Source organism: Ursus arctos, unplaced genomic scaffold (genome assembly GCF_023065955.2).
Source record: "Ursus arctos isolate Adak ecotype North America unplaced genomic scaffold, UrsArc2.0 scaffold_21, whole genome shotgun sequence".
NCBI lineage: Eukaryota > Metazoa > Chordata > Mammalia > Carnivora > Ursidae > Ursus > Ursus arctos.
In genome coordinates, this window is record NW_026622886.1 from 37,672,807 (window position 1) to 37,694,134 (window position 21,328).

At 39.4% G+C, this 21,328-nt stretch overlaps 1 protein-coding gene across 1 annotated transcript; it reads right to left on the reverse strand.

Annotated features, from left to right (window-relative positions):
* Nucleotides 1–1,307: 1,307 nt before the first annotated feature.
* Nucleotides 1,308–19,651, reverse strand: TMEM19 (transmembrane protein 19). The gene is made up of 6 exons (XM_026500019.4): nt 19,513–19,651; nt 17,747–17,860; nt 5,458–5,595; nt 4,825–5,079; nt 3,714–3,923; nt 1,308–2,301 (listed from the first exon to the last, which is right to left on the reverse strand). The coding sequence occupies exons 1-6, from the start codon at nt 19,640–19,642 to the stop codon at nt 2,138–2,140; spliced, it is 1,011 nt and encodes a 336-aa protein (XP_026355804.1). The 5' UTR covers nt 19,643–19,651; the 3' UTR covers nt 1,308–2,137.
* Between the last annotated feature and the right edge of the window lie 1,677 nt (nt 19,652–21,328).

Sequence of the window (21,328 nt, forward strand, 5' to 3'; positions counted from 1 at the left end):
TTGGTGACAAAACTGACCTGACCTGAGGCTCTTTATAGTCTTCAGTTATCACACTTAGTGGTGCTACTCATACATTCACCATAGAAATATTAGTGTATTTGAGAATGGTTGCTATCTTAGACTCATTTGAGAGTTTGAGTAAAATATATGTATTCTATTAGTTTTCTAAAATCTGAAAATTCTAATTTCAAAACACAGCTAGCCCTAGGTTTTCAAGTAAAGGCTTGTCAAGCAGCATTTCCCTAACCTGTTAATGGTATGGTGATTCTATCAAACCCAAAGATGGTTGCAATAAATATTTTTATTCCATGGTATGTCATGAGGATGAGTCACCAGGAAAAGAGAAAAGGCATGTTGGAACAGCTATAGGAATAAACAGGCTGCATCAAAAACTGACAGAGGAATGATCTGGTAAGTGATGTAGCTATAAGACACGCTATAATTACTAGAAGCTATTACTGCATAAAGACAGCATACAGCACTGCTACTAATAGTTGTCTGCATAAAAATGAAAAGCCCCACTCTTTTGAAGCTTCTTTTATGTATAGTGCTTTAGGACAACATTCTTAGTAGTTCTCAACCTGTTTAAAAAATTAGAATCACCTAGAGAGCTTTCTAAAAATAATCTATGCATCAGCCTCACCTTCAGATATTCTGATTTACTTGGTCTAGAGAGGGGACTTGGCAGGTGTTTTTAAAAATGCCCTATACCTGGCTGGCTCAGTTGGTGGAGCATGCAACTCTTGATCTTGGGGTTCTAAGTCTGAGCCCCAGGCTTGGTATAGAGATTAGTTTTTAAAAAAAAATCTTGAAAAAACAAAAAACACCCTATGTGATTCTCATGTGTAGCAAGAGCTCTTAAAAAGTCCTAACACCCAGGTTCTACCCCAGAACAGGTAAATTGGAATCCTTGGAAGTAAAGCCCAGACACAACTATTTCTTTTAAAAGATGTTCAGGTGATTCCAATGTATACCCAAAGGTGAAAACCAATGATTGGAACCCCCTCTTGTTGCTTGGATTAAGGATTAAGGGTGTCGACTGTTTTTGGTTTTTTTTCTTTCTTCCAGAATCAACTCAGTTCACAATTATCACTGTAGCAGAGTCATCAGTAAAGAAGTCTAAGCTTTATCCACTCTAATAATGGTGACTTATTCATGGAATCTCTCTTCAATTTCAATTTCAATGCAAAAGAAGGGGGGAGAATGTATGGAAATCACGAGAAATATTTTTAAATACTTTCAGCAAAATAATCCATACCATATCAAACTCCTTTAGCATACAATAAATCATAGTGAAGAACAAAACAGAAGTTGAATTCATTTTAGTTGAGTCTATATTGTACAGGAGAGTATAACTTAAGCACAGAATAGGAAATCATAGCATCTTCCAATGAATTCTAGGTAGCAAATCAAAAAATAATTACAATAGTTTTCCAGTGACTAACTGTTCAGGGTGCCAAAGTAAAACAGATTCCTATACAAATTTCAAAGAAAGCTAGAAAATACATTAAAAATATTAAATTCAAGATAATTTCTGCTCAAAAATCAACTGAAATATAAGGTGCACATTTTTTTCAATAGAAGATAAATCTCTTTTGCTTTTACTTAAAAATAATTTTTTCATGCATTTTAATGGTAATATGAAAAAGACATTTACTTTTTTTTCATTACTAACCCTGAGGAAGGAAGAACACACGTGGAGTAGCTCACTAAGAACCATCCTCCACACTTGTCACAACTGGAAATGGCAAGTAATGGAAGAAGTGAGGACTACACACTTATTCAGGCTTCCACACACATCAGTTAAACCACCCAAAACTAAAATCTGGGTAACTGGCACAAGTGGCATTACACTTTTAGTCCAATATTTAGGGATATTATAGCTTCATTGCTCAAGAAAGTATTCAGCAGAAGAAAAATATGAGTTAAGTTCTATGTACACTTATCTTTCACTACAAAGAGATTAGCTGTTACAAGGGAGTTAATGAGAGGGAAAATGTGGAATTTCATCACAATGAATATGGGAAGAGCTGGTGTTTTCTCTTTGCCATTATAATTATTCTTCTTAGGATGAAACCTGGAATTGCAAATTTAGCTGAATTTACCAGAGTTTCAACCTTTGTAAATGAAGAAAAGTTCACTCCCTGGGCCAAAAACCCCAAGCAGCAGTTGGGAGTAAGAGGGCAATGAGGACAGAAGAAAACAGATTCACTGCGTTGTTATCAAGAATCGGTTTCCCTGCTATGTACTTCACCTCATTCGCTGGGCTGTTGACCACCATGCCAGTGCTTTCATCTAAACCTGGAGTGGAAAAGAAGCAAGTGAGGTGGAAAATCCAAATGACCTGATTGAAAACAAATTAGCTTTTCTCCTCCAAAGAATATAATCTTTGAAAGAGTCTCAACCACTTACAAAGTGGCTTCAGTGAATAATTACATGGTGAGAGATATGGAACCCTTGATTACCAAGGACTTTTTTGAAATATGAGTTTTAGTACACCTCAATACTATTCTCTCAACACTGTTGGAGTTCCTTCACAGGAAGAAGGAAGAACATTAAAAGCAGACATAGCATGAAACTAGAAGACTAGGCCTCCAAGACCAACCTGTGAGGTCTCTGAGAATAGGGATCACGTCTTTAGCTTCCGTGATGGAAACCCAGGACCCAGCATGGTGCCAGCACAAAGGAGGCACACGAAGCATTTACTGAAGGAGTTAATCTTTCCCACAGCCCACACTAATTTTTTCAACCCACTCAACATGATCAGAAACTTCCCAGTTAGAGCCCAGTGTAGAATAAAACCTAGGCTCCTAAACAAACAAACAAACAAACAAACAAACCCAAAAACATAGGGGGGAGATAGAGAAGAGAGGGGGAGAGACAGAGAGAGAGTGTGTGTGTGTGTGTGTGTGCGCGCGCACACACGCGCACGTAGAGTTAGTGACCTTTAGCTTGAACTAAAATCAGACTGTTTCCTCCTTAGTATTTAGATAAAAGAAATGAATCTGAGAGAACAAACATTTTGATAGGCGGGGAGCAAAGCAGAAGGGCAAGAATAGTATCTTGGCACGTGAAAAGAACTGGGGGGGCTGTACACAAGGAAACTCCCCAAACTCCCAGCCTCTTAAGTCTATGAATTAAAGGAGAAAACATGGTCAGAATGTGGAGGAAATACACACCTCACAGAGTATGTCAGTGCACTGAAATGACAAGAGAGCTTCAGAAGCAAAGCACAGAAAATTCTGGGGAAAACCAACTCTCCCATTTATCTTGAGTGGGGCTAAAAATTCAGTGGGGACAGAAAGCGTTACGTCACAGTAGTAAGATAAGTCGTATGTGTACAGAGTAGTATAATAATTCTCTCTCAGATGGACTTGGAAAACAAATGGAAGGTGGATCGTGAAAATGATCTGATCCCAAATGTTCTGCTTTCTCTGGGATTAGGTGAAGTCACCAAAGCAAAAGCATCTGTTTCCTGCACTATCATCCTTCCCACGCAGCTTCTGTTCATTGCTCTGTGGGACTAGTTCTCTTTCAATTAATTTAACCAAAAAAAACTTAAAAATCAAAATTGTAGAAAAGACTCTGTCCTGTCATTCCTGGCCTCTCGATTTCCTGTCTTTGGGATTGTTTTCATTGCCATGTTTTTCTCCCCCATATTTCTTTCCCATTTAATACACCAATAAGTTGCAATAATAAAGTGATGTTCTTACCAGTAAATTGCATTGTAGCTCCTAAATATGAATCTATAACTGATCCTAGTAATCCAGCCAGACCCCCAAATGCAATAATTGGCCACTGGGGAGCAGAAATGTCTAAATCATTAACAAAAACCAACTGCGTAAGGAAGTACGTGATGCCCACAAAGGTACCACCAAGTAGACTGGAGGCAAGGCCCACCATTGTGACCCCTCCATTGGTCCCTGAAGAAAAAACACAGATAAAATAATTGGGTTAACAATCAGCAAACACATAAAATCAAGGAAAGCAAAAAAAAAAAAAAAAAAAATTGGCACCTATCTTATCAAGACTAATTCAAAGAAAAGGTTCTCTTTCATACAATCCAAAGACCATAGTCTAGTTAAAAAGTAGTCTTTTCTCCTCATTAACTCCTGACAGTCTAAGCAATGCAGGGGGAATGGTTCAATGGAGCCAAACTGCCTGGTTTCAATCTTAGTTCTGCCATTTCTAAGTTATGTGACTGTAGTTAAGTTACTTAACTTCTTTTAATTTCCTTGTTAGTAAGATGGAAATAATAAAAGAACCAATTCACATGAATATTAAGGGTATTAAGGATGATGATGAAAATGATGAAGAGAAAAAATGAAAAGGACATGAGAAAAAAAAAGGAGAAGAAAGTAGGGGAGGAAAAAGACGAGGAGGAGAAGGGAAGAAGAAGGGGAGGGCAGGTGATGACAAAGACAAAAATGTAGTAGTAATAGTAGTAGTCGTAGTAGTAGTAGTGGTAGTAGTGGTAGTGGTGGTGGTGGTAGTAGTTGATAATGGTACTACCATTAGTACCATTAATGGTACTAAGGGAACTCAGATCTATGTTAAAGCACTAACCACATAACAGGTCCTCAAGAAACACCCTATCATTCTCTTCCTTTTCCTCTCCTCCTGATATGTCTCTGTGTTTCTGTATTCTTTATCTAGGACTTGCTAATATTTCCTGCAAATATTATTTCTTATCAATTTAATAGCCAACAGCAAGTTTCCAGTTAAGGAGACTAAAATTCTTAAAAGGCTCTTAAGTAAGAAACACAATAAGTCTGATATTTTTTGTTCATTTCATTTTTTAAAGAAACTTAAATAAAGACTCACCAACTGGAACTTTTTCCCAGGTTGTTATTAGCCTTGGCGGGCTCTTACTCAGAATGGGACCAACTTCTGAAGCCCACGTGTCTCCAGCAGAGCAGGCCAGGGCAGCCAAGAGAGACAAACACATCCAGGAAGCAGTGTACTGCTTGGAAAAATCTATTGGAATTTCCCCAGGGCCATTTTCTATCATGTAGAGCAGGGCCAGCTCTGTGGGCACGGCTCCATTACAGAACACCTGAACCCAATTCCTCTGCCCACCTACAAACAAATAAGCAGATAAAAAGGACAAGAAATGTTTTCTCCTCAGAAGGAAAATCATGCAGTTACAGGAACTTATTTTAAAGTTTAAGGAAAGAAAAATGACTACAATTTTAAAAATGACTAAAAGTCAGATGGTACCTTTGCCTACATTCTATATTGTTTTAGGATAATTAAAATTCTAAAATTCTTCTAAAATTCTGCTGTTACTATTGTGGTGAAGTAATGATAAACTAAATTAGGCCACTACTTAAAGTTATTCTCATACAAAATTTATCTGTTTTAACAGTCTAAACATGTTCTGATTATAAGCTTATGATATCTTAGGATGAAATAAAGGTTACTATTTTAAGTGATGTCAAACATAATTCATTTTACCTTCTTTGTATTCTGAATCTAGACGCTTCTTTATTTCTCCCTTCCATTTAGTGAGTTTTGAAGAAGAAAGGAAAAACATCAGCAAAGAAGTAAAAAAGCTGAAATTTGCAATGGTTAGGATAAATCCAACCACAAGCCCTGAAAGAAACACATATATACACAGAATTATACTTCAGTCCATACATTAACGCTGTGAAAAAAAGAATGGGATTTTTTTTTCAGTTATTTTTTACATTATAACCTGAAATGTACATTTCCAAAACATTTTCATTTTTACCAATTCAGGTATTACCAAATAGTAAACTAAGTGTTGGTTTGATTAAATTGAGATACTATTTTTTTTTTACCATATTTTGACCTCCTTTCAACAAACTATGAACATATGAATGTACGTTATTATAGACATACTTTTTATAATCAAATTGCAGAACACAATAAATAGTAGTGATTTATTATTAAACAGTTTATATTATATATGTTATATATAACATTTAGATAGATAGCTAACTTTCCAAATTAATGGTGGATCTCCCCAGGGAGGTTAAGATTGTAGAGTCTTTCTAGCTTCTAATTTCTACATTTTCCTCTTATAGCCTAGATCTTTTTTTTCTACTTAAAGGCTAGCTTTTTATGCTTTTCAAAAAACTTTCAAATGCTCTTTGTTGAGCCTCATAAACTATGTGAGAAGATGGAGATAGTGTTTCTTAGCTATGTTTTACTATGTAAATCTATGAAAATAATCCTGGATTTTATGTGGAATTAAAAATGGAATATTGTCTGTAAATATGATTTCAGATTTTTAGACCTTTTTTTGTTTCTTTTAATTGGGCAAAGAAGAAAGGGAACATCCTTCCTTTTTCCATGAGTAACTAAATTCAAGGAAGGCTTATAACACCTACAGTCTAATCAGGAGAACAAACAGGAGTGAGCACATGCATAAGCAAGTGGGGGAGGGGCAGAAAGAGAGGGTGAAGGAGAGAAGGAGACTTCCAGCTGAGTGCGGAGCCTGACACAGGTCTTGATCTCACAACCCTGACTTTATGACCTGCAACAAAATCAAGAGTCAGATGCTCAACTGACTGAGCCATCCATGTGCTCCCCTCCAGATAGTTCTACAGAGAAAATGCACATCTACTGGAATTAGCTTCTTAAAGTACTCAGATAGGGGCACCTGGGTGGCTCAGTTGGCTAAGTGTCAGATTCTTGATTTGGGCTCAGGTCGTGATCTCAGGGTTGTCAGACTGAGCCCCAGGTGTCAGGCTCTGGACATGGAGACTGCCTGGGATTCTTTCCCTCTCCCTCTGCTGCCCCCACACCCTACCCAAATGACTCAGATAATCCTTAAAGGCCTTTGTCACAAAATTTGAAAATGTTCTTAGGAGTAAAATTGGTGGTTGAGGTAGCAGAATACTCTTGTTTCTAGTACCACAATGGTTAGTTAATCTTACAAAAATGAATGAAACAGAGGACTTGGGGAAGAAGGAAGAGTAGAAAGCACCAGGAAATCTGTCTTCCCACCTAGACAATAATTGCACTGGCAGAATCTGTCTGACAAAACAATTTTGGAACTCTGGAGTCTACTGAAGCCTTGTAACTTTCAAAGGAAGGGAAGGGAATGGAAGGGAAACTGCAGTTAATTTCGGTCAATTTCAGTTCTTACCAGTGCAGCAGCTACCCATTACCACTCCCAGCCCCATGGCAGGCAGGGCAGGAACTGCAGGTGCAACCTGCACACAGCTTGTGGGAGCCAGGCTGGGCAATAAGGATTTGTCTTCCACATATCAGGATTTGTATTCTGATCAATGACTGCTGCTTCTGATTATGGAGGTATAGACATAGAGGCTGGCAGCCATTGTTACGCTCCACCCTGCACTAGTGCAAGCCCTTTCTTGTCTGGCTGAAGGGACTTCCAAAGGATTTAAAGGATCGATGCCAACCCCCCCTTCATTTTTCTGTTTTTCCTCCTTTGGAGAGCCAGACATTAAAGACTAGGACATTCAAAAGAAACTGCATTTATGGGGAAAATTAGAAAGTCACAGTGCATACTCTGGGAAAGGTATAAGCTCAGAAAAGACTGTAAAGATCTTAGGTTTACACCTCAAGGTGATTCCTGGCAGAGAGACAGCTGCCACAATCAAAAACAAGACAAAACAAAACAGAAAAGAGCAAACCCTGGGGACAGAGGAAATTCTGATTTCCACTTGCCACATTGTTAGATTTAAATGTCCTGTTTTCAACAAAAATATCACAAAGCATACGAAGAAAGAGACAAGTATAGCCCATTCAAAGGAAAAAAAATCAATGGAGACTGTCACTGGAAGGACCAGATGGTGGACCTACTAAGCAAGGATTTCAAAACAACTGTTTTAAAGATGCTTTAAGAACTAAAAGAAGACATGAAGAAAGTCAGGAGAACAATATGGAAATATTAATAAAGAGACAGAAATCTAAAGAGAAACTGAAAGGAAATACTGGAGTTGAAAACAACTCAGTAGATTCAAAGGCACATTTGAGCAGGCAGAAGAAAGAATCAATGAACTTGAAGACAGGCAACGGAAATTATCCTGTCTGAAAAAGAGAAAGAAAAAAGAATGAAGAAAAGTGAACAGAGCCTGAGGGACATATAGGATACCATCAAGGAGAACAACACACACATGTGGGAAATCCCAGAAGGAGAAAAGACAGGGAAAGGGGGCAGAGAAATTATTTGAAGAAATAATGGCTGAAACCTTCCCAAGTTTTTTTTTTTTTTTAACTTCCCAAGTTTGATGAAAGACATATATATAAACATGCAAGAAAGAAGCTTAGCAAACTCCAAGCAGAATGAATTAAAAAAGAGCCACACTGGGGCACCTGGGTAGCTCAGTCATTAAGTGTCTGCCTTCGGATCAGGGCGTGATCCCAGAGTCCTGGGATCGAGCCCCACATCAGGCTCCTCCTCTGGGAGCCTGCTTCTTCCTCCCCCACTCCCCCTGTCTGTGTTCCCTCTCTTGCTGGCTATCTCTCTCTCTGTCAAATAAATAAATAAAATCTTAAAAAAAAAAAAAGCCACATTGAGACACATAATCAAACTGTTCAAAGACAAAGACAATCTTGAAAGCAGAAAGAGGTAAGCAACTCATCACATATGAGGGATCCTCAATAAGATTATCAACAGATTTCTTATCAGAAACTTTGGAGGCCAGAGGGCCAAAGGCCAGAAGACATTGGGCTGATATACTCAAAATGTGAAAAGAAACAAAAAAAAACCTGTCAAACAAGAAGCTTAGATCCAACCAAACTATTTTTCAAAAGTAAAGGAGAGGGCTGCCTGGGTGGCACAGTTGGTTAAGCAACCAACTCTTAGTTTCGGCTCAGGTCATGATCCCAGGGTCCTGGGCTCCACACTCGGCACAGAGTCTGTTTAAGATTCTCTCTCTCCCTCTCCCTCGGCCCCTCCCGCTCATGCTGTCTCTCTCAAATAAATAAATAAAATATTTTTTTTTTTAAAAAGGAAAGGAGAAATTAAGAGAGTTTGTTATTGATGTTATGCTGGCAAGAATTCAAATTAGAATGTTGTAACTTTAGGATGTTAAATATAATCGTCATGGTAACCACAAAGAAAATAGTTATAAAATATACACAAAAGGAAATGAAAAAGGAATTCACACACTTCACTACAAAAATTAATTAAACACAAAGGAAGACAGTAATTCTAGAAATGAGGAACAAAAAAACTATAAGAGAGAAACAAATAGCAAAATAGAGAGAAAAAATACCAAAATGACAGAAGTAAGTTTCTCCTTAGTAATTACTTTAATCCTAAGGGCACAGGGGTGCCTGACTGGCTCAGGTGGTAAAGCATGTGAGTCTTGATCTTGGGGTTGTAAGTTCAAGCCCCACATTGGGTGCAGATTACTTAAAAAAGAAAAATCTTAAAAAAAATAAGTAAATGTAAGGGGATGAAACCCTCCAATCAAAAGACAGAGATTGTCAAAATGAAATAAAAACACATAGTCCAATGCTATCTATAAAGAACTCACTTTAAATCTAAAGACACAAATGGGCTTAAAGTAAAAGGACTGAAAAAGATACTCTATGCAAATAGTAAGCAAAAGAAAGCAGAGGTGGCTATACTAAAACCAGACAAAATAGATAAGTTCACCTCTGCACCATGTGACATAACCCTGTATTTTTTCTTCTTTTTCGTATTTCCTTTCTTTCTGGCATAACAAGATGCTCTTAAGCTCTTCCCAAACCTAGTTTTCCCCAGTCCTGAAACCAGTTATTTCTCTGAGAAGCTTTGGTTCATTTTAGTGGAGAAGGATATTGAGGGTTAAGATCTAGGCTCACAGTGTGCTCATTGCTACTGGGGTATATTTGCTTTTTGTAGACAGGGCAAGTGATTACACACACACACACACCCATGAACATACAAATATACACACAGGCATATACATGTGCATATATACATGTATATACACATACATATTTTAGAAATCACAAGATCACACCACTAACTCCAATTACAGTCCATCTCTACAGGCTTTCTCTTGCTTTTCCCCATTCCACATTTGTATGCCTCTTTCCATGGTAAGAACCTGGCTTCAAACAACAATGATAATTTCACTCCACTAACACATATGAAACTTTCAGTTTAGGATTTGTTTGCCATTCTCCCCTTCCCTTAACCCAAGACTGAAGGAATATAGTTAAATGCTATGTTCATTAAGTTGTCTTTTTTTCCCCTCCAGTGTGCTTACAGCATTGACTTAAAATACAACTGGGAGAATGCCTGGGTGGCTCAGCCAGTTAAGCCGCTGCCTTCAGTTCAGGTCATGATCCTACGGTCCTGGGATCCAGTCCCACATCGGGCTCCTTGCTCAGTGGGGAGCCTGCTTCTCCCTCTGCCTGCAGCTCTCCCTGCTTGTGTGCTCTCTCTCTCTGACAAATAAATAAATAAAATCTTAAAAAAGAAAGAAATTCTTTGGTTAGTTCAACATTCAGGTACCACAACTACTGACACAGTTACTGACTGATCTATCCAGAGATACTCAAAACATTGGCATTTTACTCAAGTTTAGTACATTTTAATTCAAAGTGCAAGAAACAGGGTAATGCTATATAAAGTATTAATAAAGTGCTTCAGCTCTGAGGTTGAACAGTCTGGAGTTCAAACTTTGGCTCCTCCCTTTATCTCAGTTTGACTAAATGTTCCCATCATAAGCCTCAATTTCTTATTGGTGAAATAAGAATAACAACAATTCCTTCATTGGCTTGCTGTGAAAAGTTAAATGAGATAATTTTACAGTATGCTTATTAAATTACCCAGATGTAGGAGGTCTTTCATAAATGTTCACTAATATTACTGGTAATAATAGCAGCTATTAGTGGTAAAACCTCAATAACATTATTTTTGTAATTATATATTATTATTGTAACAAAATTAATGATGAATATTATTCTTGTTATTCAACTTTTAAGTTTTTTTCAATTGGTTTTAAAGTATTACAAAAGTAGTATATGACTATTGGAGGGGAAAGCCAAAAAATATGGATGTATACATAGTAAAAATCAAAACGTCTCTGTGCACCCCCACACTCCCATCCCTTTTCTGTAGTCACTATTAAAAATTTGTTCCACTGACTTTAACTCAGAGTAAGGTGGTCCTAAAACACCCTATACTGAAATGCTACAAATCATCTACGTCCTTTTTACTTTGCTCACCTTAAAATACCACATGAAGTGATCAAAGTTCATGTTGATGACAGGTTCAGAATGAGGAAATAAACTGAAGGCAACGTACTTTGAAAGAATGATTTCTTTCGTATAGTCTAAAAATATCTTGGTATTTTTTTGCAACTCCTAGCTATGTCTGAACTCTTAAATTAGTAACTGCTGTATCCGGTTCTTGTCTATTCCCTCTCCCCCAAACCACCTCTGGAATCTCTAATTGTCAATGATAAGAGGTGATATGCATAACAAAAGGGTACTCTCAAAGCACTTTAAGACTAAAGAATTATGACTGCCTTCTGAGTTTTAAATAGGTAAACTCTGCACTTAACAGAGCCATATGGGGAAGTACAACAACACTGTCTACAAATGTCTCTGATAGCAGGAGTAGAATTATACCAAAAATTTCAACAAAGGTGACTTGGGTACAATAACCCTGAGAGGCAGAAAAGAGAAAGGCAGGACTAGAATTTTATAATTTAATAAACTCAAATCTAATTACCTCTGTCACAGGTAATCTACCTACAGAAAGACTGTGGGAATCAACAGAAAGCTCATTAACCCAAAATACAGAACATGAAGGCCAAAAAACCAGAAGTTGGCAGACTTGTTGAATCCTGTACAAGGGATGGGACCCTTTGATCTAAGGATCTGCAATATCTGAGATAGGGAAACTGAAGGACTCCATAAAAATATGCTTTTTTCTCCTTTTCCTTCTTCTTTTCTTCCTAGGACCTGAACTCCCACTTTATATATGCTTCGTAATGCAAATAGTGTATGTCCTCTTTGTAGGGGACAGGAGTTAATGATTTCTTTAGACTAGATAACTTCTAATGAATGACCAGGTAAGAATGAGCCGAGGAAGCCATCACACGCATATTCCAGACCACTGGCACTAGACATCCAGATGCCAAGACCCCCTGACTCCAAGGAATAACACCTGGGCCCTCGTCTTTGTTCTTACGGATTCCTAGGTGCCTAAGAGGGCACACACCCGGACCACAGTCCTCAATAACAACCCCAGACCGCAAACAAAGATGGGACACTCTCCTTTCCTTTCTGAGTCTCCCAGATACTATCTCTATCTGCACTCTCTCTGCATCTTCAATAAACCCTGCCTTTACCTCCTGCTGGCTCACATTGATTTCTATCCTGCACACAGCCAGGGACTCTGCTGGCTAGTCCCGTGGCACCCCCTCTGGGTTCTAGACCCGGCCTGCTGGCATCATGTCGACTGTGTCTCAGACTTAGTACTCACCAAGAAATTTTCTAGTTATACTCTGACTTCTCAAATGGCTCAACTACAACAGGGCATGCCTGAACAGTGATGTTTGTACTTCAGTCTGCAATTGACAAGTTCTACATATTTTTTAAAGACACACTTTATTTTTTATTTATTTTTTTTTTTAAGTAGGCCCCGAGCCCAATGTGGGGGGCTTGAACTCATGACCCTGAGATCAAGAGTCACATGCTCTACTGACTGAGCCAGGCAGGCACCCCGACTAGTCTGTATTTTATCAGACTAATAAAGTGGCGTTCTGAATCATATACCAGTCCCTTGTGACCATGAGCAACTTAAACCGGTTTCTCTTAGGTCTAATCAACTCTGGGTACCTGAAAATGAAGCTTCTACTTCAGAAAGACTAAACACCAGACCCAGCTATGATGACCCAAAGAGGCAAGGCCGCTCTTGTGAGACCACATGAAGCACAACCACTGGCCTTTCTAGACAATTTTCCATTTGTGTGCATTTCCACTACACTTAAAGCATATAGTTCTGGGGAATAAATGCCTCAAACCCATCTCTTTTATCATCCGTGTCCCCTGACTAAAACTGTAAGCTTTCTGACAATGGGATTGATTGATTGATTGATTGATTGATTTTTTAAAGATTTTATTCATTCATTCAACAGAGAGAGAGACAGCCAGCGAGAGAGGGAACACAAGCAGGGGGAGTGGGAGAGGAAGAAGCAGGCTCACAGCGGAGAAGCCCAACATGGGGCTCGATTCCAGAACGCCAGGATCACGCCCTGAGCCGAAGGCAGACGCTTCACGACTGAGCCACCCAGGCGCCCCTGACAATGGGATTTAAATCCTAAGTGCGTGGAACAGTGCGTGGCATATAGGAGACCCTAACTATACATTTGTTGAATGAATGATTGAAAAAAAATGGCAAGCCACTAAGCTGAATAGTCTCGGTAAGTGAAATTAAATTTAAACTTGTCAAGTCAAGGGATGCCTGGGTGGCTTAGTTGGTTAAGCATCTGCCTTTAGCTCAGGTCGTGATCCCAGGGTTCTGGGATGAAGTCCTGCATCAGGCTCCTTGCTCAGTGAGGAGCCTGCTTTTCCCTCTGTCTGCTGTTCCCTCTGCTTGTGCTCTCTCTCTCTCTGACAATAAAATCTTTAAAAAAAATAAATAACTTGTCAAGTGAAAAATCTGATGACAGATTGTCCATACCGAGTTCAAAGGAACACAATGAACAACTAGACTATATGATACCTCCTTGGAGCAAATCATCTACACAGTGCTTTACAGTTTATAGTCACTTTCCCATATATCCCCTCATGTGATCCTCCTTATTCTAAAAATAATCTCTCTCAAAGAGATCAGAGGCCTTCACTTCAGTGTCTATCTTAAGCACCATCTCAACCCTTCCCCTCTTCTATCACTGAGATATGTGTTCCTGTGTCATGGGGGACTCTTTTAACACCCAGATCCTGAGGAAGTTCTGAAACTCTTCTCAATCCCAAGCACACTGAAGGGATGATATGGCAAAACGCAGTAAATTCCTAGCACTGTGAACAGTAGTAGTAGAAGGTAACATTTATAAAATACTTCTGTGTGCCAGGTACTGTACTAAGCTTTTCACATGGATGACTCTTCACCTTGAGTCAATGCTGTAGATCATATTCCTTCCCGTGTTACAGATAGGAAAAGTACAGCGCTGACAGTTTAAGTGATTTGTAGTCATACTCCAGGACAGTACTCCCAAGTACTATATAATTTGAAGTAAGCATTACAGTTTTTTATCCTTAAGTAAAAAAAAAACAACAAACCCTCTAAACAAAAGATACCAATATTCATGGAATGAAATGATTAGAAAAAGAACAGAGGTTTTAAAATCAATGTACAAATATTTCCTAAGCACCTATTCAAAGCATGGGCCACAGAAGCATAAGATCCACTCCACTCCCTATTTTCAGGGAGTTTATACTATGGTTGAAAGCCGATAATAAATCACTAACAGTGAATGTTTATATGATGCTTTGTAGCTTAAAAAGATGTACTGTCCCAAACATTATTTTGTCTGAGCCTCACCAATAAGCCCTAAGGAACTATTTCCTAAGAGATAAAGAAATTGAGGCTCCCAAGGAGTTAGGAATGTGGTAAAGTTCACAGAGACAGCAAGTGGCAGTCCTAGAACTCAGATATACACCTTCCAATTCTAAATCAGGCTAGGAGAGGAGTAGAGGCCCAAGGACTAGAAAGCAGAAAAGGAAATGGTAGCAGGAAAAAACATAAGTAGAGGGATACCCGGGTGGCTCAGTCAGTTAAGAGGCTGCCTTCGGCTCACGTCATGATCCTGGAGTCCTGGGATCAAGCCCCACATTGGGGTCCATGCTCAGCGGGAGTTTGCTTCCTCCTCACTCTCTGCTCCTCTCCCCACCTGTGCCCGCACAGGCACTCTCTCTCTCTCTCTCTCTTGCCCACTCTCTGTCTTTCAAATAAATAAATAAAATCTTTAAAAAAAAAAAAAAGCATAAGAAGAGATCAAAAAGGAAGAGAAGCAGGGCAGTATAAAACAGGGAAACCACAGGAAGAGAGAATTTCAAGAAGGACTTGACCCTTCTTTCTATAGGTCAAGAACAATAAAAACCAAGGTAAGACTACCTGAGAAAGGATATTTTTAACAAAGCATAACTCTGTGTGATTACATTCAAAGAGAGACAGTTCAAATTATTTGCTGTAAATGAGTTAATACTTCCAAACTGCCAAGAGCAGTGCCTGGTACACAGTATGCAGAACATAAGCATTTGCTAAACAGATAAAGCATACCCATTCCTAATGTTGGTTACATGGTAAGATAAAAATATAAAAATGTCACTATATCAGTTAACCGCAATTCTCAACTACTCCAAAGAGGGGAAAAAGTCTTTGAACAATGTTTCTCAATTATGAAGAAAAAGAATTAGCATGATTCTGAAGAACTGTGCATAATAATGAGCGCTCAGTAAATGTTGGCTATGTCTACACATTGAGCTAAGAACTTTTTAAAAAAGTTTTTATTTATTTCAGAGAGAGAGGGAGACAGAGCCTGAGTGGGGGGAGGAGCAGAGGGAGTGGGACAAGCAGATGTCCGTGAGAAGCCCAACTCGGGGCTCGATCCCATGACCCCGAGATTATGACGTGAGCTGAAATCAGGAGTTGGATGTTCAATCCACCGAGCTACCCAGGTGACCTGAGCTAAGAACTTCATAGTTATTACCTGATTTAATTCTTACTTCGACCCGTAAGAATGAAATCAGAGGTAGATCAAGGTTTTGTAGGGCCTGAAGCTTATAAATTTAAAAAAAAAAAAAAGAAAGAAAGAAAAATATCTTTTACTTTTGTAAAATTTACAAATCCATAGGACCATGACAGGGCCCTGCTAGGGCTCTTCCCAAGGCCTTGGAGGATGCCATTGCCAGTCAAGATGCCATGAAGTTTAAGCTGTTTTTGACTTCATAGGATATCTTTCTTTAGGCTGGACATTAAAAACCCATTTCACTGAAGACAAAACTGAGGCACAGGGAGGTTAAGTGACTCTCTCAAAGCCATAACTATTATTCAAACTCATCTTGCCTGATTCTAGTGCTTGTTCTTTTACCCATCATGCTATTTTGCCACCACGAAGGCCTGCTCTAGTTTATAAAACTTTGAGAAACCTCTGTTCTATGTGAATACAGGGGCAGCAGAGTGTGTTTACAGTGCTAAATTAGGACTCATGATCAGTAGTATTTTGAAGGCTGGGTAGATAGCTTCAACACCTGCCAGTTCTAGGAGAGGCACCTGGGTGGCTCAGTCAGTCAAGTGACCAACTCTTGATTTCGGCTCAGGTCAAGATCTCAGGGTCGTGAGATGGATCCCTGTGTTGGGCTGTGCACACTCAGCACAGAGTCTGCTTAAGACTCTCCCCTTCTCTCTCTGCCCCTCCTTCCCCACATGCATGCTCTCTCTAAATAAATAAAATCTTAAAAAAAAAAAAAAAAGACCTCCCAGTTCCAACTAATCATCATTCTGTAGTGATCTCATCCTACATGTAGTATTGGGGGGGGGCGGTTCTTCATGTCTTATAACACTGGCAGTATATGAAAGTCCCAATGTCACATCAGATCACGTCACCCCCTTGATTTGAGGCAGGGGAGACTCCACTTAGTTTGAAATAAAATCTTTACTCTGGGGCGCCCGGGTGGCTGAGTTGGTTGAGCGTCAGCTTCAGCTCAGATCATAGCTCAGAGTCCTGGGATCGAGCCCTGCATCACGCTCTGTGCTCAGTGGGGAATCTGTTTGGGATTCTCTCTCTCCCTCTGCCCCTCCCTCGCACGAGCTCTTGCCCCCCACCCCACACACACGTATGCTTTTGCTGCCAAAGTAAATAAATCTTAAAAAAAAAAAATCGTTACTGTGTCCCACAAGCCTCCTTATTATCTGGTCCTTGCCTATTTCTTTAATTTTCTATGTTCCTTTTTTTTTTTTTTTTAACTATTTTTCAGTCAAATGAGCCTTATTCTCACACCCGAATAAGCCAGGGTATATGTCAGGGTCTTTACACATATTATTCTGTCAGCTTGGAACATGCTTCTCTCAGACCTTCTCATTGCTGTCTTCTTCAGGTCTTGGTTAGAGAAAAGGGTTGTGCTTGACCCTATCTACAAAAGAATGCCCACGTGCCCCAACATACACACTTTATTATCATAATTGTTCTCATAAACTTTATCATTATATAAGAAGTTTTTTGTATTTTGTTTGTTATCTAACTGTTCTAAAGAATAAAAGTTCCATAAGAACTTGAAACCTTGTCCTTGTTCACAGCCATATCCCCAGACTCTAGAAGAGTGGCATATAGTAAGTGCTCGATAAATTTGTCCTAAAAGAACAAAAATTTGGCCTATCCCTAACTCAGTTCTGAAGAGTAAATCTAGGATACTTAGTTTGGACTGCTTTGCTTGAGGCTACTAATAGCAATTCCCAAGAATGATTCTTTCCAACAGCTCCTCTAATGTATGCCTTGCAGGAGTGCTCCAGTGTTTCTGCTAGCAGATAATTTAATACAACTAAAAGAGAAGAATAATCAAGGAACTCAGAAATCTATCTATTAATCTACTTGCTATCAATTACAAAGTGAAATTTGTACATGGCACTGAATATGTCAGTATCTGAAATTTTGACAGAATAGGAATGCTGAGCAATAAATAACTATCATTGTCTAAAATACATAATGGGATTTATAGTCTTGTATGTTCAGAATTTAGAGAACATGAGTTTCAATTATAGAAGCAAGCACTTATTATATACACATTTAAAAGAAAGACATACCTCCTAAAGCCCCACTGTGGTCTAGACTTTTCTTTTTAAAGCCATTAGAGACGATCAAAACAGGAACAACAACAGAAAACAGCCAACGCCAAGGAGAAATAGGCTGTAAATTACCTAAAAAATTAAATTCACAGGTTAGTCTCAGCTATAAGCTTTGATAATTGCATTCTGGATTAAAATACTGTCATACGTAGAGCAACTGAGATGAAGTCACCAAAGTAAAATAACTATGTTGAGACTTGTATATTTCCAGAGAGACAGTCCTTTTGGGGAATGACCAAATAAGTCCTGTCCAAGTTTTGATATTTCATACATATTTGGAGATTTGGAATGAATCTCTAATTCTCCGTTGTTTTGGAAAGGAGGCACGTATTAAATCTCAAGAATTGCACAGAGCAAACTACTTCTTAGCAGGATACAATTATTCCTCTTTCTGCCTTTTAGAGAGATTTATTTTTTAAAGTAAATTCTTACAAGCTAACCATCTCCATTCAACAATTAGCAACTGATTTTTCCAAAGGTTGCATCCACCTCACAGATGTTTTTTTGTTTTTGTTTTTGGCTAGCATAATGTTTTCAAACAACTAGGAGTTCGTATTTAAAGATTAGGAGATTTCATATAAAAATCCAGAATCTTGGCTTCTGTTTTAAAAACTGGATGCTCAGGCCCACATGGCAGAACTGACCACAGTGGGGAAAGGCCACCCCCTTTAGACAGGTCAGAGCTTTCTTGTTTAAAGACCCCACCATTCCTGACAGACTCCTAAACACCAAAACTAAGTCAGTATAGTGAAGAAAAAATGTGAACTATTGCTAGGGCCCATGTTTCTACCAAAAATGGGAAAATGGAAGACAAATTGGGCCAAAAAATTCTATTTCTGAAAATGAAAACTATTCTAATGTGTTTAAGATGCAAAGATCAGGTGCCTGGTTCCAGAGGGACACTTTGGTTTACAAATCCTGGTTTACTCCATTGAGTTCAAGTCATAGTTAATACTAGCACAAACGAGAGAATCTTCTCTCATACCTCTTCTCCTCAAACCCTCATCCTCTACTGTGAATCATTATGAATGAAGTCTGAAAGCTTCTGAACCTGAAGACCAACCATTGGATTAGTCACATGCAAAAGGCTAAGGTCTGAAATGGCAATCCCTTTCTCACTCTACTTTTCACTTTTTCCTTTCAGTGGAACAGTATTCCATTTTTAGAGTAGTACCAAGGAAATTTCTGTAAAGGCATACTTAATGCCCTGAGGAAGCTTCAAAACGTTAAAGGTTTGAGTCCAGAGTATCTTATATATATGCAGTGGGGCTTCAGATTTTAAAAGAAGTCCCTTCTTTTGAGGTGACCAAAGAGCAGACAAATCCTCCAAGTCTCCAAATGTAAATATTACACCACCTTTTATTTTTACAGGATACATAAAACTGATAAACTAGTTACAAATATTCTTACTAAAAACATCACTGCAATTTGCTTCACGAAACTATTTCATTTCTTTCTCATGAAGACAGATGTAATAACTACATACAACAATACATTTTGAAATATGTTTAACCAGAATTATCAGAGGCAGCGTTTATTAAAGGCTCTTAAATGTTCAAAACAGTGTTTATATTTTAATGTTGGTAAATTAAATTCAGGCTGCAGAAGCTAAGTAAACAATTTACAACCACTCAAAAGATAAAAGTTTCGGATTTCATTAATGACACAATTTTCAATTCCACCAATTAGATTATAGAAAAACAACTCAGAACATTCACACTTACCATAATAGGTGCTTGCAGTCATAGACATAATCCAGAAAGCTAAAGAAATGCAAATGATCAGGCTCAATATAACTATATTAGTTATCATCTTTATATATTTTTTGCAAATATTGTCGTCAAGATCTGTCATGGAAAATAAGGATATAAGCCCCTGAGGGAATGAATAGTGTTTCTAAGGAAAAATAAGTCGTTTAAGTTGCCAGCAAAAAACTCGCGCAGAGGCGAACATAAATGCCAACATCTTCCACCGACCGCAAAAATAATATAAACCTCAACTATTTCCAGAAACTGCGGCTGAAGGATGCTCAAACTCGGGTGAACGAGGTTAAGACCTCACTGCAAAAGCAAAGCTCATTGCCTCCGGGCGCCGGGTCCTACACCGGCGGTCCCTTCACACCTGAACCCCGCAGCCAGGAAGAGGAAAGGAAAGCGGAATCGGCCAATCGCCGGTACTGGGACCGCGGGCTCCGCCTCCACCGCGGGCTCCGCCTCCACCACACGCCCACGCGCCGACGCGGGGGTCGGGGGGCCGCTCGGCCGCAAAGAGGGTGCGCAGCGAGAACCCGGCTGAGTTCCGAGGGTGAGCCCTGCGTGGTGGGAGGCTGTCACTTCGCGACAACAGCTGCCGCCGCCTCAGAGTTCAGGTCTAGCCCACTAGGGCCAAGGCCCCTGGAGTTCAGTCGCCCTGTCGCGTCTCCGCTTCCTGCGCGCATGCGCCGCGGCCACCCGGGGGGCCGTGGCTTCGCTCACGTGAGGATTTAAGGGGTGGCTCCAAGGCCTCGTGGCCTGGCAAAAGCACCCAGGGGCTCTAGGGTTTGAAACGCGCTTGGGAATGCTGATTGTGGAGCCTTAGATCTTTGCATTTGAGAATATACTCAAACACGGAAGGATGAAACCACCATGAGGGTAGGAATAGAAAAAAGGAGTGCAAATGAATTTAGACCCAGTAAGTCCATTTCAAGCATAATTGAATGCTTTTGCATCTATAAAGAGTTCATGCCATATAATAATATGGGTTTTTAAAAGGATTTATTTATTTTAGAAAGAAAGCACAAGTGGGGGGAGGGACAGAGAGAATCTGAAGCAGACTCTCTGCTGAGCGTGGAGCCAATGGTGGGGCTTGCTCCCAGGATCCTGAGATCATGACCTGAGCTGAAATCAAGAGTCAGAGGCTTAACCCACTGAGCTACCCAGGGGCCCCTAATGTTATGAAATTTTTTTAGGGGAAGGGTGATATATTGTGTTGTAGGAGCAACTTTATGAATGAGAAAATTATTTAAAATGACAGTGTTTAGTACCTATAATGTGAGGGACCTATAACGTGCTGGTTGCTAGAGATGCAAAGATAAAGCTGCACACAGTTCTGCTATTGAGTTCAAATTTATTGTCATGACACCACTTACATTGGGGAAATGTGTTCCTATACCTCTCATTTTAAGTGTGTGCATTCAGTCAACTCATTTAGAAAGCAGAACGTCTTGTTAATATGAAGTCTGGGGGCGCCTGGGTGGCACAGCGGTTAAGCGTCTGCCTTCGGCTTAGGGCGTGATCCCGGCGTTATGGGATCGAGTCCCACATCAGGCTTCTCTGCTAGAGGCCTGCTTCTTCCTCTCCCACTCCCCCTGCTTGTGTTCCCTCTCTCGCTGGCTGTCTCTATCTCTGTCGAATAAATAAATAAAATCTTCAAAAAAAAAAAAAAAAACCTGAAGTCTGAATCTTGTGGCTTATGTCACGTTTTATTTGAAATTAGCTTGTGTGCCTGGGTAAAAATTAAGTGATAATTACAGCATATCTGATTTTTTTCAGTTGTTGGCTG

Bases quoted from the DNA above. Each gene is read 5' to 3' on its own strand.
- TMEM19 (XM_026500019.4), bottom strand. From the start codon at position 19,642: ATGACAGATCTTGACGACAATATTTGCAAAAAATATATAAAGATGATA. The intron at 5,596-17,746 runs GTATGTCTTTCT...TGTTTCTTTCAG, and splicing joins CCACAGTGGGGCTTTAGGAG to GGCTTGTGGTTGGATTTATC. The intron at 2,302-3,713 runs GTAAGAACATCA...TTTCCACTCCAG, and splicing joins AGCTACAATGCAATTTACTG to GTTTAGATGAAAGCACTGGC.